This window comes from Lampetra planeri, chromosome 13 (genome assembly GCF_965212315.1).
Source record: "Lampetra planeri chromosome 13, kcLamPlan1.2.h2, whole genome shotgun sequence".
In the NCBI taxonomy this organism is placed as follows: domain Eukaryota; kingdom Metazoa; phylum Chordata; class Hyperoartia; order Petromyzontiformes; family Petromyzontidae; genus Lampetra; species Lampetra planeri.
Window position 1 is genome coordinate 5,625,237 of NC_136119.1, and position 15,894 is coordinate 5,641,130.

A 15,894-nucleotide genomic window follows, 5' to 3' on the forward strand; every position below is an offset into this window, starting at 1 on the left:
AACTCAAAAAAGCCACAGAGCAAAATTACAATCTTTTTTCGAATACAGCACTAATATTCTTTCTCTTTAGTTGCACAATACAAATATGACTGTAAGAAAGTTCCCATAATCTGAAGCAACAACAAAAGTGTGGATGCCACGTGGAAAAGCTGTGATCCGCTGACCTTACACAAGAACTGCACTGTGCTGTGTGCAACAGCGCATAGACTAAAGCACATTTATGTAAAGGAATGAATGTGGTGTGATTCCGAGTCTCATGAGTGATGGTCAGATGACCAGCAACCCCGTGCCAAGCCGAGGGGAGACTTTTTGCCGGCCCTCGGGTTTAATCTCTTCGTGACGCAACGTGCCTCCGAGCGCGCTTAACAAACTCATTCGGCCTCACAAAGAGACTTCACCGGAACGTGTTGTGGACGAGACGCGCGCGCGTGTACAAGCATGGAAAACTCCGAAGGTAATAACGTCCTCGTCGAGGAGCAACGAGCGAGGCACCCCACGAGCAGGCTGCTCATGCACAGCGTCATCATGTTTGGCCGGGAGTTCTGCTATGCGGTGGAAGCTGCGTTTGTGATGCCGGTGCTGCTCAGCGTAGGTCTCCCGCGGAGCCTGTACAGCGTCGTATGGTTCATCAGCCCCTTGCTAGGCTTCGTGCTGCAGCCGATCATCGGCTCAGCGAGCGATCACTGCCACTCAAGGTTCGGGCGCCGCAGGCCGTACATCGTGGCCTTGGCGGTGCTCATGCTAACGGGGATGACGCTGTTTCTCAACGGCGACTCCATCGTTTCGGGTCAGTTTCACTGCGATGGTGGCGGCATTTGTTTGTGAGCACACATGTTTACCCAGGATAGCCTCACTGAGTCTCACCACTATTTTGAAGGAGGTGTCCTGTTAAGTTTTCACAGTAGGGGGACATTATTGCTGTGAATATTTTAACGGGGTAATTTGACGTCACATTATATTTTCGTATCTATGTTGAGCTTCTTTCACACCTTACGTCGCCAACCTTGTAAATCGGAGGTGCGAGGAAAGGACAACAAACTAAACACAAAGCAGTTCTAAAAAATTGAGTAGATTTAAAAGTGCATAGCTCCAGTGGCTTCCTTATATCGGAAGGAAGAGCATTCCAGACGGCTGCAGAAGCGCATCTGAAAGCTTGTGATGTAGTAATCGACTTTGTTCAATGGCTCGCCAAAAGCCACTGCGAAGATGACCAGGATTTGCCTGATGGTTGATGTTTCTTGACGAGACTAGCAAGGTACTTAAGGGGGACCCCATGACGAAAGCGTGGTCGTTGTGGGGAGCCAGGGCAAGGATCGGCTGCAAGGTGTCTCTCCCTCCTCGTCGCGGAGCGGTGTTGGATGGACCCCCGCTCCGGGCAGACCAATGGGAGAGCCAAAGGGATAGCCGAGGGTAGGGTCCCGAGTATTCAGTAAGGGTCGGTAAGGAGAGGGTTCCTCTCTCCTCGTCGCCGAAGTGGTGTTGGCTGAACCTTTGATCCGGGCAGAAGAGTGAGAGAGTCCCAAAGGATAGCGGAGGGCAGGACCCAGATAGCATTCAGTGTCCGGGGTAAAGGACCAAGATAGAGAGCACTTATCCCTGGTGTGAACATATAGTGCTGAGTCTAACAGTGTTTAATAAACAGCAACAGCCCTTATAGTATTCCTCGTCTCCGCGTGGTTTTACTGCACAACATATGGTTAATACACCAATAGTATTAATCAGGATGACTGATGGATTCCAACCGTGCATCTCTGGAATAAGCCGCATGTGCGCTCATGCGAGGCCCATGTCACCACCATAATGTCAGAATGAACAACCAGAGTGAAAACTGGAAATTGTATTTTTAGCAGACATGTTAACATGGCACAATAAAATAAATAAATACTCGGTGATAATATGAAAGATATTGATATTTGAAATTTCAAGCTCAGAATTGCTATCCTGGTTAATATTAATCTTATTGCACATGAGTTGCGTTCGATGCACAACATGATATATATGTTGTGAATATGACTGGAGAAGATGTATTGAAGCGGATTATGCTAGATTGATAAGCAGGTTTGTGTCGGTGCTGTATTACATTTCATTGATTATGCATGCTGTAAAAGGAAAGGCAATATACAAAGATAATCAGAATGGGCTACATTATTCACACCTGGCAAAAGGAAATTGCAATAAAAAAACATAATTTTGATCCAAGGCCTGGACTGGGCCACTGGACAATGGGGAATTTGGCAAAGCCAGTTCTGGAGCTGGGCCACAAACATAGCCCACCGTATATGTAAACTGCAACCAGCTGGTGACTTATTTAAATTGGCAGAATGTGCAGTGGATAAACTACAAAGCTGAGTAAGCATCCGGGTTGCCTGGTGGCTCAGTGGAACCCCGTTTGACTCCCTGACCCGCTTCTTCTCTGGAGTGGCTGACGGTTTTTTGAACGCATTGGGGCAGTGAGCTAATATTGACCCATGCATTCATACTAAGGCACCGTTGTCCAATCGCTCTTGTCTTCTCGCGGCAGAAATTTCCGAGAACAATAGCCCAACTTGGGCCATCGTGATCTGCATGTTTGGAGTGGTGCTGTTTGACTTCTCCGCTGACTTTATTGATGGCCCCATTAAAGCCTATCTATTTGATGTTTGCGCTCACGCTGACAAGGAGCGTGGATTGCAGATGCAGGCTCTGCTGACAGGTACTCACGTGGAATACAAACACTGTGTCACAAGATCCAATCGCAAATGGATTTTAATCTTTCCAAATTGACTAACCCTGTGAGGCGATGAAGTGTATATTTTTTATCGAAAGATGTGGTAAAGTATTTTTTTCAATTATGTTTCAGTACAAGCAATGCACTCACTGCATGTTGTATAAATGTTTAACACGTAGGCTTTCGCGACCAGTATTATTCATAGTACGTGATTTCTCCATAAGGAATTGTAATATGTATTGTGTATCTTACCTATAAATGTTATTTTTGTCTGTCTGTGTGTATGTGTTCGCACTCTTGCGAAGGATTTGGCTCTCAAACGGTGGGGTTTTACATAAAAAAATAATAGCAAACCGTAAGCCCAGTGGTGAGCAAGCGCTATTCCTTTTTTCCGTCCGTCAACTTTAAAGTAGCTAAATGAACGAGTTAGTGCGATTTCTATTTATTTATTCATTGATACTTAGTCACGCTCGACCATACCAACTCACACGCCTTGGGTGGGGGGGGGGGCTACCAAGTCACACGCGTTCGGCGGGGGTGAGGGGGACATTTTCTTTCGCGTTAAAAATGCAATAAAAATACCCAAAACGCTGAGCTAAATTCTTCACAGTTTGATGTCCCCCCCCCACCCCGATGCGTGCAGTTACTACTGTTCAGTCGGTAGATGCTACCACTATGGGCCGTAGATATTACTGCAGAGCGGGCGGGGGGATCGTGTTTGTGTGTGTGTGTACGTCGATGTGTGTGTGTGTAAGTCCAAGTGTGTGTGTCAGTCCATGTGTGTGTGTCTGTGTGTGAGTCGCTGTGTGTGTAAGTCAATATGTCTGCATGTCAGTCGATGTGTGCGTGTGGCTCTATGTGCGTGTGTGAGTCAATGTGTGTTTGTGTGTCTATGTGTCAGTCGATGTGTGTGTGTACGTCGATGTGTGTGTGTGGGTCCATGTGTGTGTGTAAGTCGATGTGTGTGTGTGTACGTCGATGTGCGTGTGTAAATCCATTTGTGTGTGTCAGTCCATGTGGGTGTGTCAGTCTATGTGTGCGTCGCTGTGTATGTGTAATAAACCTCTTGGAGACGGCTTGTGGAATCGGTCCTTTTATTTCACTTCTTCAGTTCACAAACACTCCCCGTTGCTGGCAGGCAACGGGAAGCGGGCAGACAGCCCACAAGAGACGCACCGCCACGTGGCACGTGGAGCCCCGCTCGTGCGTGGCCCCCCTCTCTCTTCGTTCCGTGTCTGACCACGTGTCTCTGATCTCTCCCCTTATTTAACGCCTGGGTCACGTGGTACACTCCAGCCAATCCTTAATAGCCTGCGCCGAATGTTCCAGATTCCCCATCAACTCCCGGGACCACGCCCCTTACTTGTCTTCCCATTGGCTGAGGCCAGGACCAGCAGAACCAATCACCCTAGCTGACATCCCGTGATCACGCCGAGGCCATGCTCCCAGGCTCTCCCCCCATTGGCTGTAAAGCGGGACCGGCAGAGCCGATCACCACGTGAGCCGGACATAGGCTCTTATTACATATGTGTAAGTCGATATGTCTGCATGTCAGTCGATTTGTGTGTGTGGCTCTATGTTCGTGTGTGAGTTGATGTGTGTTTATGTGTCTATGTGTGTCAGTCGATGTGTGTATGTGTGAGTCCATATGTGTGTGTGAGTCAATGTGTGTGTGTGAGTCGATGTGTGTGTGTGTGTGTGTAAGTCTATGTGTGTGTGTAACTCCATGTGTGTGTATCTACAGTCGGTGTGTGCGTGAGTCGCTGTGTGTGTGTGTGCAAGTCAATGTGTGTGTGTGAGTCGATGTGTGTATGTGTCGCTGTGTGTGTGTAAGTCGATATGTCTGCATGTCAGTCGATGTGTGTGTGTAGCTCTATGTTCGTGTGTGAGTCGATGTGTGTTTGTGTGTCTATGTGTGTCAGTCGTTGTGTGTGTGTACGTCGATGTGTGTATGTGTGAGTCCATGTATGTGTGTGTTAGTCCATATGTGTGTGTAAGTCCATATGTGTGTGTGTGTGTAGGGCGTTGTGTGTGAGTCTATGTGTGTGTGTAAGTCCATGTTTGTGTGTGTCTTAGTCGATATGTGTATGTGTAAGTACATATGTGTGTGTATGTCGATGTAAGTGTGAGTCTATGTATGTCTTTGTGCGAGTCGATGTGTGTGTGTGAGTTGCTGTATGTGTGTACGTCGAATAATGTGTGTACCTCCATGTGTGTGTATCTAAAGTCGATGTCTGTGAGTCCATATGTGTGTGTGTGTAAGTCTATGTGTTTGTGTGTGTGGGTCAATGTCTGTAAGTGTGTGTAAGTCGATGTGTGTGTCCATCTTTTTCGCCCGGGCAACGCCGGGTACTTCCCGCTAGTTACTTAATAATACGCTTCCAGTCTGCGCTAAGCCTGGAGCTATCAAAGCGTATTATTAAGTAATACACAATACATATTACAATTCCTTATAGAGAAATCACATACTACTTAACTGATTACTAACCTCTTATATAATTACAGTAACTCCCCACCTCCGACTCTGATCTCGAATCCTGATGGTGTTCAACAATGATGACGTCGTCCTGCACTATTTAAGACTGGAAGCAGGTGGATGGCTTCACTATTCTGGCAAATCGCCCGAAGATGCTGGATATAATTACCAGCGAAACGTCGTACTCATATTGTAAATGTTGTGGATCCACTCTTCAACACACCAGTGGGTTGAAGAAGTAACTAATTGTCGTTTTGTTAACGTGACACATATCTTACTGATTGGCGGTGTCGGGTGGTGGAGGGTTGCGACACATTTATACTTACGCGATCTAACCCAAAAACCTCTATTATGAATCTATTAATGTTGTTTGTAAATTCAATTTTTAAAATCATCATGAAATTTGACAAGCAGTACACAGAGTTTTTATGGCTTAGATGCCTTTAACTGATAAACACTATACATTTTACTTTTTTGTTTTTCAGAACATAGTTCATACATAAGGTAAAGATGCACAGCATGTGAAGGATGCGGGAGTCAGATGCTTGCTCACCCCACTGCTGGTGTAAGGGCCTCCACTATAGGGAGCTCTAGAGAGACCCTCTAGAGTCTAGAGGGTATTTAGCAGAGGTGTGGACTCGAGTCATGTGACTTGGACTCGAGTCAGACTCGAGTCATGAATTTGATGACTTGCGACTCGACTTGGACTTGCATAACAATGACTTTGTCCCACCTATGAGATGTGGACTCGAGTCATGTGACTTGGACTCGAGTCAGACTCGAGTCATGAATTTGATGACTTGCGACTCGACTTGGACTTGCATAACAATGACTTTGTCCCACCTCTGGTATTTAGCCTACTCTTCCACGCTGGACAGACATCATGAAACAGTTGGGATCCCCGACACTTTATGGACAAACCAAAGTGGCTCCATGTTTCAACCGTAATTGTTGGACAGCGGAAGGGAATTGATGTTAGTCATTTGCCCCCCCTCCCCAAAAAAAATGCTGCTGCAAATTCCCAAACATTTGTAAATTGTGTTTCATCGTGCACTTTACAGATTGCGCGGAACGACCGTGCAATCCGAGTGCTTTTCAGCGGGCAGCATTTAGTGTTCATTGTCCGAAGCTTTCAATGCTCCATTTGAAATCACTGCCTCACTTCACCCTCCAGGACTTGGCGGAGCACTCGGGTACCTGACGGGCGCCATTGACTGGAAGAGCACTTTCCTGGGCCCTGCCTTTGGCTCGGAGTACCACATCATCTACCTGTTTGTGGCCATCGTCTTGTCTTCGGTGGTGATCATGCACCTTGTCAGCATCCCCGAGATGCCCCTCTCCAGGGAGCAAAGGCGGCACGAAGAGCCGGCAAAAACTAACGGGGTCTATGAGCGAGTAGCCACACAGTCGGCAGGCTATGTTGGTTTGTACGGAAGCACAGACGATGTGGCCAACGGAGTGCCGTATCATGCCGACACGAGGTCCCTGACTCAGGACCCGCTGAGTAATGGTGTACTATCTAAGCCTCCTGTCGGAAACTTTAAACAGGTGAGTTGTTCCTCTGGTGGTAAATCCCAAAATTGTGCTTGTTTTGTATGTATGTTGAACTTCTTTCGCACCGTACATAGCCAACCGTGCTAAAGGGAGGTGTGGGGGAAGGGCAACAAACTAAACACAGCAGTTCTAAGGAAATGAGTTTTAAATCTAGATTTAAAAGTGCATAGCTCTAGTGGCTTCCTAATATAGGAAGGAAGAGCGTTCCAGACAGCCACAGAAGCGCATATTAAAGCGCGCGATGTGATGACCGTCTTTCTTTGATGGTTACGCAAAAGCCGCTACGAGGATGACCGGAGTTTGCATTATGGTCATTGACGAGATGAGCAAAATATTGTGGTTCATTTCTGGCAAGCACTTTTTGTATAATGAGTGTGACCTTAAATAAAGAAATATGAATTGCTTCATAGAGATCAGTTATTTTTGAATAAGAAGTATGAGGGGCTTTCTTTCACGTAAATGTGATGACAAAATTACACTTAAGATACTGATTTATATGCAATTTATATAATAGCATATACGTAAACTATTTTGGCAACTAAGGGACTAAACCTGACTGAGACGACATCTACTGAGAGGTGGCGGCGGCTTGGGAAGGCCGTCATCCAGCAGTGGATTGAGCATGGCTGATGATCTCTATAATTTGTAGATTCTTTCATCTGCACGGTATAGATTAACTGCACACACGTGACACGGTTCGGAGTGGAATTAACTGCCATGTGAGGATCATTCTCCTAAAACATCAGCTGATTAACGTGGATGATTTTTCAAATGTCAAAATAAATAAGCAGCCAATGTGTCTCCTTCCGATATTCGTCTGTTCATGTAAAAAAAACAATTCTCACACAACCCATCAGTCGCACAGCCCTGTGGTAGTGCGTAAATTCAGCAGCATTGTTTCAAGACGAGCAAACTGTGGACCGATGTCGACGTGTCCGTTTTCTCATCAGCAGAGGCAGGCTTGCTGTAATTCCAGTTTGACGCAAAATTATGGAACACAGCTCAAAAAAGTCATCGGGCAGAATATAAAATGTCACCTAATTGTATTTAACTACATCTACTTTATTATTAATTGTGCTTGTGACCCCAGAAAGGCCTCACTGAGCCTCCTGGCTGTTTTTTTTAGGAAGCTCCTGCCAATTTTGGCGTGTAAATTGCAATGTGAACCATTACAAGGGGCACACAATGGCCTGCTCCAGTGAATGATGTCATGGGATGTTTAATGTCCACTGTGAAGAAGATGGCGCGTATTTTTACGGTTATTTAGTATGGCTATACACCCACAGTATAAATCAAGGCAGCTGCTGGATTCGAACCGTGAGCCTGCGAATGAATTACCTTTAGGCCGTGTTATCGTCGGATGACATGAAATGCCTTTTAATGAGATGCTAAATAGTGTTCTATAACTGGATTCAGTTTTGGTGCTGCTTAAACTGAGACTGTATAATAGCAGGATCGTATCCTGTCGGCACTATGCAATGTAAATGGATGCTTTTTTGAATGAGGGCTGTATGGTACAAAAGGAATCTATTGTTTTCCGTTTTACTGAATACAGCGTTAAAATAAATCCATGGGGGAGAAATAGGCAGGATGGGGAAGTCATGCAGAAAAAAATGTGTATTACATGTACCACAATGTTTGGTACATATTTTAATCATATGTGGCAGGATAAAAACAGTCCACAAACCTACACAATGGTATTTGGCATATGGCAGGAATTGCAGAAACTTTCAGCGCATTAAAACGAATTCAAAACTTTAACGACATCGTTATCACCAGCAGCAGCAACAGTAGCAGCCATGGCCTATCTATCCACTGCTGGATGAAGGCCTTCACACACCATTGCTGCCATGATCCTGTGATACCAATGAATAATCGCACCTTTGTACATTAATCTATCTTTGCTCCATGTAGGTTGTTTATACGACGCTTTAAATATTTATGAGAATTTTTATACACTTTTTTATATGCTTGTAATATATAAAGCGCAGAGTCAGCTGATGCAGCCCACTCGATTTCCGAGTTCAATACTTGAAGAAACTCGAAGCTGTTTGAGCAAAAAAACGTCACCGAATGTCGATTTTAAAAACAGTCACGAAAGTATTAAGCCACTGGTGAGGATACATTTTTTGTTCAGAATTTGACCAAGACATTGCCGCGTGTAAATACTATCTTTGTAAATACGACAATCTTGTCGGCTGATGGAGGGGTTAATGACTAATTCTGGCATGATAGAACTACGTGGCCCAACCCAAGGATAGTTAAGGATCAACCAATTGTGTGTTCGCAACTGTGCACCCGGTGAGCTATATCACAATAAAAATCGCTGAGCAAGTTGATTGAAAGTAGAGTCTGCCTTTAATGTGAGCAACAGGTTGTGCAACCAACCGCTCACAACTGGCAACAGAGGCATCCGCGTAGAAGCGTTGCAGTTGTATGCAACCAAGTTGTGCCACAAGTCGCTGAATATGGATGTGCCTTGAGAGATAACACCACTTTTTAAAAAACTCAGAACAAATGCAGATGGCATGCTGTGAATTTAGTGAATATCTTTGTGATTTACCTTATTTCAATGACAACGTTCCCTACAGTCGTATACATCTGTAGTGGCGTAACACGTGCAGGGTTTGCAAATAGTTGCATTATGTACGGGGTTGCAGACAGTAAGTTCAGCTAAGGATAAGCAGGTGCAGGCGGGTGGCCTGTGTGACAGCAGACAGAGAGACGCCAGCAATTAGGGAAAGAGGCAGTGATTGGCTGGCTGCAAATGCAAACGCGGAGTAGGCGCCACAGAGTCGAGAGATCAGGGGAAGAACACGTGCGAGAGGCGTCGGGAAGATGCCGGCTTAATGAGGGCCATCTGAGGGCACTTAATGAGGAGATGGATAAAAGGGGAACGTGTGAGGCAGAGGAGTTGAGTTGGTTGGAGTGAAGACACGAGTGAATTCAAGAGAAGTCCGGGACCCCGCTCGCCACACCTCGTCCTCTCCAGCGGTGTTGGCTGATCCCCCACTGGAGGCACGGGCGAGTTTGGAGGGGGTGAGGGTAGACAGGCTAGCAGTAGAGAGGCTATCGGAATCTTAAGTGGGAGTGTGATAAGGCTAGCAGCAGAGAAGCTAGAGGAGTGTAAAGTGAGAGGCTAGCAGTGGAGAAGCTGGCAGAGTGCAACATAGCAGGCTAGCGGAGCGAAAGAGAGTTGATTGGAGCGTAGCAGACGAGCAGTTCAAGAGGAACAGTTGAGACGGAGATGTGTGGGTGTTGAACGCGAGGAGTTCTGTACAAAAAAGTGACAGGAGAAAAAGAAGTTGTCCGTGTGAAATAATACCACTACACATCCAAATAAGGAGAGCTCATTACAGGATAATTCTTCCCTTACAGGATGTACTACTGTGGGCTTCATTTCACTCTCAATATGCCATTAGACAGGGCATAACTCATGTGTCTTTGTTCTCATGCCATTGAGATAGTGGGAGCTCTGTCTTTCACTACACTCTTTCACGGTCATTATCCGTGCATATTTGAGTAAAGAATGAGATGCAGTATTTTCAAACGCAGTTCAGGACCTTCATGGTAAATGCGATATCAATGCAATGCTTTTGTGCCGCATGCATTGGAATTGCCATACATATATTACGTGCCTTGTTTAAATGTTTGTCTGAACACACGCATGCACACACACAAACACGTGAATGTCACGCGCATACGCTCACACATGCACGCCCGTGTGCACACGTGCGCGCATGCACACAAACACAAGCAGCTGCCACAACGCCGGATGAGCCTCCGGAGACTCCTGAGTGCCCTTGCCAGCATGCCGTGGACACTGCGGCGCCTGTGCATCAGTCACCTCCTGGGATGGATGGCCTTTCTCTCCATCATGCTTTTCTTCACTGACTACATGGGCCAGGTACTACTCGGCCATAAAAACAACATGCCTTCTTGTCTCGTCCGCCATTTGTCTGTCTGCCTATTCACCCATCTGTCTGGTACGCCGTGGTGGCAAGATGTTAACTCCCTCACCAGGTATGCAGGAGGTTCGACCCCGACCCTGACACCTGTATATTTGGAGTTTGCACATTCTCCCCTTGGTTGTGTGGATTTTTCTCCAGGTCCTCCGGTTTTTCCCTCCATATTTAGAATCGTGTGTGTTTAAGAGTATTTGGCTGCGATAAATTTCCACATGATAAGCCCACTTCGTTGAGCTTTCATTTGTGGCCAGATCGCTTCTGAAAAAGAGCTACGTAGCTCAGTTGGCCTTACCTGGTAAAATTAAAAAAAATAGTTTAGGTAGTTTTAGTTTACATTCATTAACAAGGTAGCCAGATCGAATGACCTCAGTACTGTATTTTCTCCCACAACATACAGTGAGGGAAAAAAGTATTTGATCCCCTGCTGATTTTGTACGTTTGCCCACTGACATGCAAATCAATTCATAACATTTTTGACATGCGTTTTTCTAGATTTTGTTGTTATTCTGTCTCTCGCTGTTCAAATAAACCTACCGTTAAAATTATAGACTGATCATTTCTTTGTCAGTGGGAAAACGTACAAAATCAGCAGGGGATCAAATACTTTTTCCCCTCACTGTACGCTTAGGCTCTATGATAAGTTGCTTCAGTTTGGTAGTTGGACCCTTCGGCATTTACATCTGAATTGTAAGCATCTTAAACACTGTCTGATGGGGCTTAGGCAACTTATAATGACCCAAAGTTTTGAAATACACGAGCTTTTTAGTTATTTATTTAAATTTTTAAATTCTAATCTTTAGGAGTATTAGGATTTACTTGCGTGTATTTTAGCGTGTGCACACACGGACTTTCTGTTTGACACATCTCGCACTAATCATTTGTCACAAGCCACCGCTGTGTTATGCTGTCGCACGCCAGAATCTCCCCCTTTTTGTGATATACTTCCAGTAAACATGGATCATTGTTAGCTGTAGCATAAATTTAGAACACTTTGTTCAGACTCTCTTTATTCTCTATGCTTATGACTAACTGCCTTTGTCCGCAGGATAAATACGTGCACGTTTTCTCTGCATCATCTTTAGATACTGGTCGCATTTAGATGCGGTGTAAATCCACTGTTGCATTGTATTGTAGCTGTACATCAACAGAGTGCGTAGACAAATGATTTGGCCAGCCGTGTTGTGGCGTTTGCAGAGCCATGAATACCCAATGTAGCACATTAGCGAGATATCAGCTACCCAGAGACGAACAGTGATGAATGTAAGAATATTTGAATAAATCTATGAATAGACACTCGTATTTGTCAACCCCTTAATACATATAATCTGAGCAGCTATATGCTTGAAAGAAAACGAAATTAGCAAATCTGAATGCAGTCTAAGCTGGTTAAATAAATATCATTGATCATTTTCATATATTTACAGTAAGCTCTTGGTCAAATATAGTTGCTCAATGTACAATTCAACAATTTAATGTTGGCCTAGAGACAGCTAAAATATTGACAATGTTTTACATTAAAGTGATTTATTAGTCAAATGAACATTAAGGTAGTGCTTATCTCCTGTCTAGAGCCCTGAGCCAGCAGTGCAAAGTCCTCTTTTCTTTGTGGAGTTTCTCCATATGATAACCACTGTTGACCTCCCCACAAAGTGGTACTAATTTTATCTACCGCAGGAGGGATGATGGGCTGAGTCAACCCTCGATCAGGATTTTAATTTGCGATATTTCGATTGCGAGCCGCTCACTCTTATGGGTGCCACCGTGGCGAGATGTTAAATAACTCGCCTGGTATACGGGAGGTTGTGGGTTGGATCCCAACCATCATGCCTGTATATTTGGAGTTTGCATGTTCTCTCTGTGGTCGCGTGGATTTTTCTCAGGGTCGTCTGGCTTTCCCCTCCACATTTCGAAATGTGCGTTTAGAGTATTTGTCTGCTATACATTTCCAAATGATAAGCCACTTCGTTGAGCTATCATTTGTGGCCAGGTCGCTTCTGAAAAAGAGCTACATAGCTCAGTGGGCCTTACCTGGCAAAATAAAAAAGTATTTTATAGTTCAGTTTCACTTATTTGTTTAGTGCCAAAGTGAGCAGTGATGGAGAGCAGCAGAAGTACATGTGGGCATACTAATCACCTCCTTGAGACATAAGCTCATCTGAACAGAAAATAATAATGGGAAAAGAGATCATAATTCATGTGCTCACAAAGCCAGTGGAACCTGATAAAAATGAACGTGAAATGAGGATTAATTAAGATTATAATTAATGAGGGCTTTCATTAGGCGGGCATTTAAGTAATACTGTATATCACAAAGGCTCACACATCTGTTGCCGCGCTTGAATCACAGTCATATAAAATACATCCTTTAAAGTTTGTGGTTATTCTATTTATCTAATAAGCATTAAATACATTTCTCTTTTCTACTAAAGTGTAAGCAAGATTACATAACATTACATGTGGCTCATTGTGTAATTGAACAGTTTTAATACTAAATTTAAAAAAAGGTTTGCTGGCTGGATTTCTGGCTGCCTAGCTCGATTCCTGGTTGGCTGACATGCAGGTGCGCACGTGGTGATGTCACCGCACATGTTTGGGTAAAGACGTCACCCACATCCCACGGCGTTGAGTCTGGTTCATGCGTCGCGGCAATATCACACCTCTCCTCCTCACCCCCTATTCCGGATGTGTATCACACTCGAAGTGCGATAGAGGAGAGAGAAACAGGGGAGACGAGAGGAACGGAGTGGTGAGGGCGTGAAGAGAGTGAAATGGGGCGTGAAATGGAGAGGAAAGAAAGCGAGCAAAATGGAAAGAGGACAGCGGAGGACAGCGACAACCAATGGCAGGCAGGATTAGGAAGAGTCAAGATAGATTGAGATGGGAAAGGGGGAGATGGGAAGAAGGGGATCAATGGTGAGAGGTGAGAGAGAAACAGGTGGGAGATACTGTATAGGGAGGAGGGAATTGGGTGAGGTAGAATAGAGCAAGGGGAGGAATGTAGAGGGGGGTGAGTCGTCGAAGAGGGAACAGAGGAATTGATAAACAGAAAAATACATTTCGATTTAAAGCTTTCGTGACTGCAGGGATTCATCTTCTTGGTTCTTTCGGTAAAGTCACGTAGAAGGTGACTTTACCGAAAGAACCAAGAAGAGAAAAATACATAATGAGAAATCACGATAAATCAGAATATACATTACAGAGAAGGAAAGAGAAGAGTAGAGCCAGGACTCTGCAAGATTAAAGTTGTGTTGGATGGCTAGCTGGGACAGATGGATCGTCACATTCAAAGGATGCTAGTCTATCACAAAATTAATTCAAGACAGTAGCAATGCCAGAAATGCTAAATTCATTTAAAAATACACACATTCATTCTGTATGAGATCTGGATTAACTGCAAATCAACCATTGCTTCATTTGTTGTTGGTGTATATTTTTCTTCCCACCCCCCGCCGCCCCCCTAATGATCAACGTCATTGGGATTTTGTGCCACAGATTGTCTATAAAGGAGATCCATATGCCAAGCATACCTCCTCCGAGTACAGGCTGTACGAGGACGGGGTTGAGATTGGGTGCTGGGGGATGTGCATCAACGCTCTGTCATCTGCCATCTACTCGTGTGAGCGCCAGCTACGCACGCTTATCACCATTATTATTGCCGCATAAAATAACGATCGCTGCTGAAGTTGACCACGCAAATATTCCAACATGTTTGTTGGAGCAATTGCTGTTTGTTAATGACTGTAAACATTAAGTGTGAATCACTACAACTGTGTTGGATACCTTTCTAAAAAAAGAAAACAACTTAAAAGTAAAACAATGTGTACAGTGATTTTTTTTTACAAAGCTTGGTTATCTAAAAAACATAAAGATGTAATTGCAACAATTATGAAACATTCTTTGGATCTTTCGGTAAAGCCACGTAGATATAAAAAATAATAAAAACTAAAATAATAACAATATCACGACGTTTCGATCGCAACACAAGCAATCGTCACCAGGTGGCTTTACCGAAAGACCCAAAGATTATGTTCCTGTGGTCACGAAATCTTTAAGTCAAGATTTAATTATGACACAATTATAACCTTCAATCGCTGTCAACATTGTGCTCATAATTCTTCGGATTCTATCGCAATGATGAGTTATGGTTCCATCATTCTTGTGAAGGGTAACCAATTGTGAATTGCCAATCATCAACCGTAGTTTTTATGATTTCGTGCCTCCAATGTTTGCTGTGACATCTTCCTTCATTTTTGTCGCATGTTTTCAGACGTCTCCTCTCATGCTTTCCACCATGGCTGTTACTTAGTTCTGTGGATGAATATCATGCAAAAACAACAACAAAGTATCCCACAATTTTTCACATGCAGAGGAGAGAAATCCCCAGTGTCACACTTGGAAGAAGTAACGCACTTGCCAGTATGGAAAAGGGGAAAGGTTTAGTAAAAGATGGGATAACCGTAGGCTACAATGAAAGAAGTGATATCAGTTGTTGGAACTTAAGCAGCAGACTTGTTTTTGTGACTTAATGTTGACGGAAATTAAACGCGTAGAAAGGTACTTAGATCGTTCGTGATGAAACCGACTCAAAAAACCATGCATCCACGAATATGAATACCGTAGATTGTATGAACATTTTGAAAGAGCAACAACAAAATAATAATGCAGAGGTTAGCAATCCCCATGAACAGGCCAACCACATGTCAGCTGACCTACACTAGATTCTGGAAAGGAAGAATTTTCACAAATGACCAACATGTATAGCCTTTGTAGACTGTGAAAAAGGCAATTGGCTTGTGGTGCAAATCGATGCAGTGATCCAAGGGCTTCAAAAGCCAAGGCCTAACTGACAATGTAGAAGTTATAAAACCCATTTACAAAAAATGGAACAGCTACACGGAGATTGCATCAAGAAAGTATCACAATACATGAACCACAATACCTTGTGGATCTTGTCAAGGAGCATAAACCATCACGCAAACTCCGGTTATCCTCAGAACGACTTATAGCGAGACATCGTACAAAGATGGTCACTGCATCGTGTACTTTCAGATGGGTTTCTGCAGCAGTCTGGAACGCTCCACCTTCCAATATTAGGAAACCACTGAAGCTATGCACTTTTGAATCTATATTTAAAACTACTTTCTTTAGAACTGCTTTTTATGATAAGTGTATTGTCCTTCCCCCGCACC

At 44.2% G+C, this 15,894-nt stretch overlaps 1 protein-coding gene across 1 annotated transcript in view; it reads left to right on the forward strand.

Moving 5' to 3' along the window:
• Positions 1 to 391: 391 nt before the first annotated feature.
• The window catches only part of SLC45A2 (solute carrier family 45 member 2), a 30,690-nt gene continuing 15,187 nt past the window's right edge, over positions 392 to 15,894 (forward strand). The window contains exons 1-5 of the mRNA XM_078599969.1: positions 392 to 787; positions 2,522 to 2,692; positions 6,358 to 6,731; positions 10,498 to 10,644; positions 14,198 to 14,321. Of these exons, the coding sequence (XP_078456095.1) occupies positions 439 to 787; positions 2,522 to 2,692; positions 6,358 to 6,731; positions 10,498 to 10,644; positions 14,198 to 14,321 (1,165 nt within the window). The 5' untranslated portion in view covers positions 392 to 438. The remainder of the gene's footprint in view (positions 788 to 2,521; positions 2,693 to 6,357; positions 6,732 to 10,497; positions 10,645 to 14,197; positions 14,322 to 15,894) is intronic.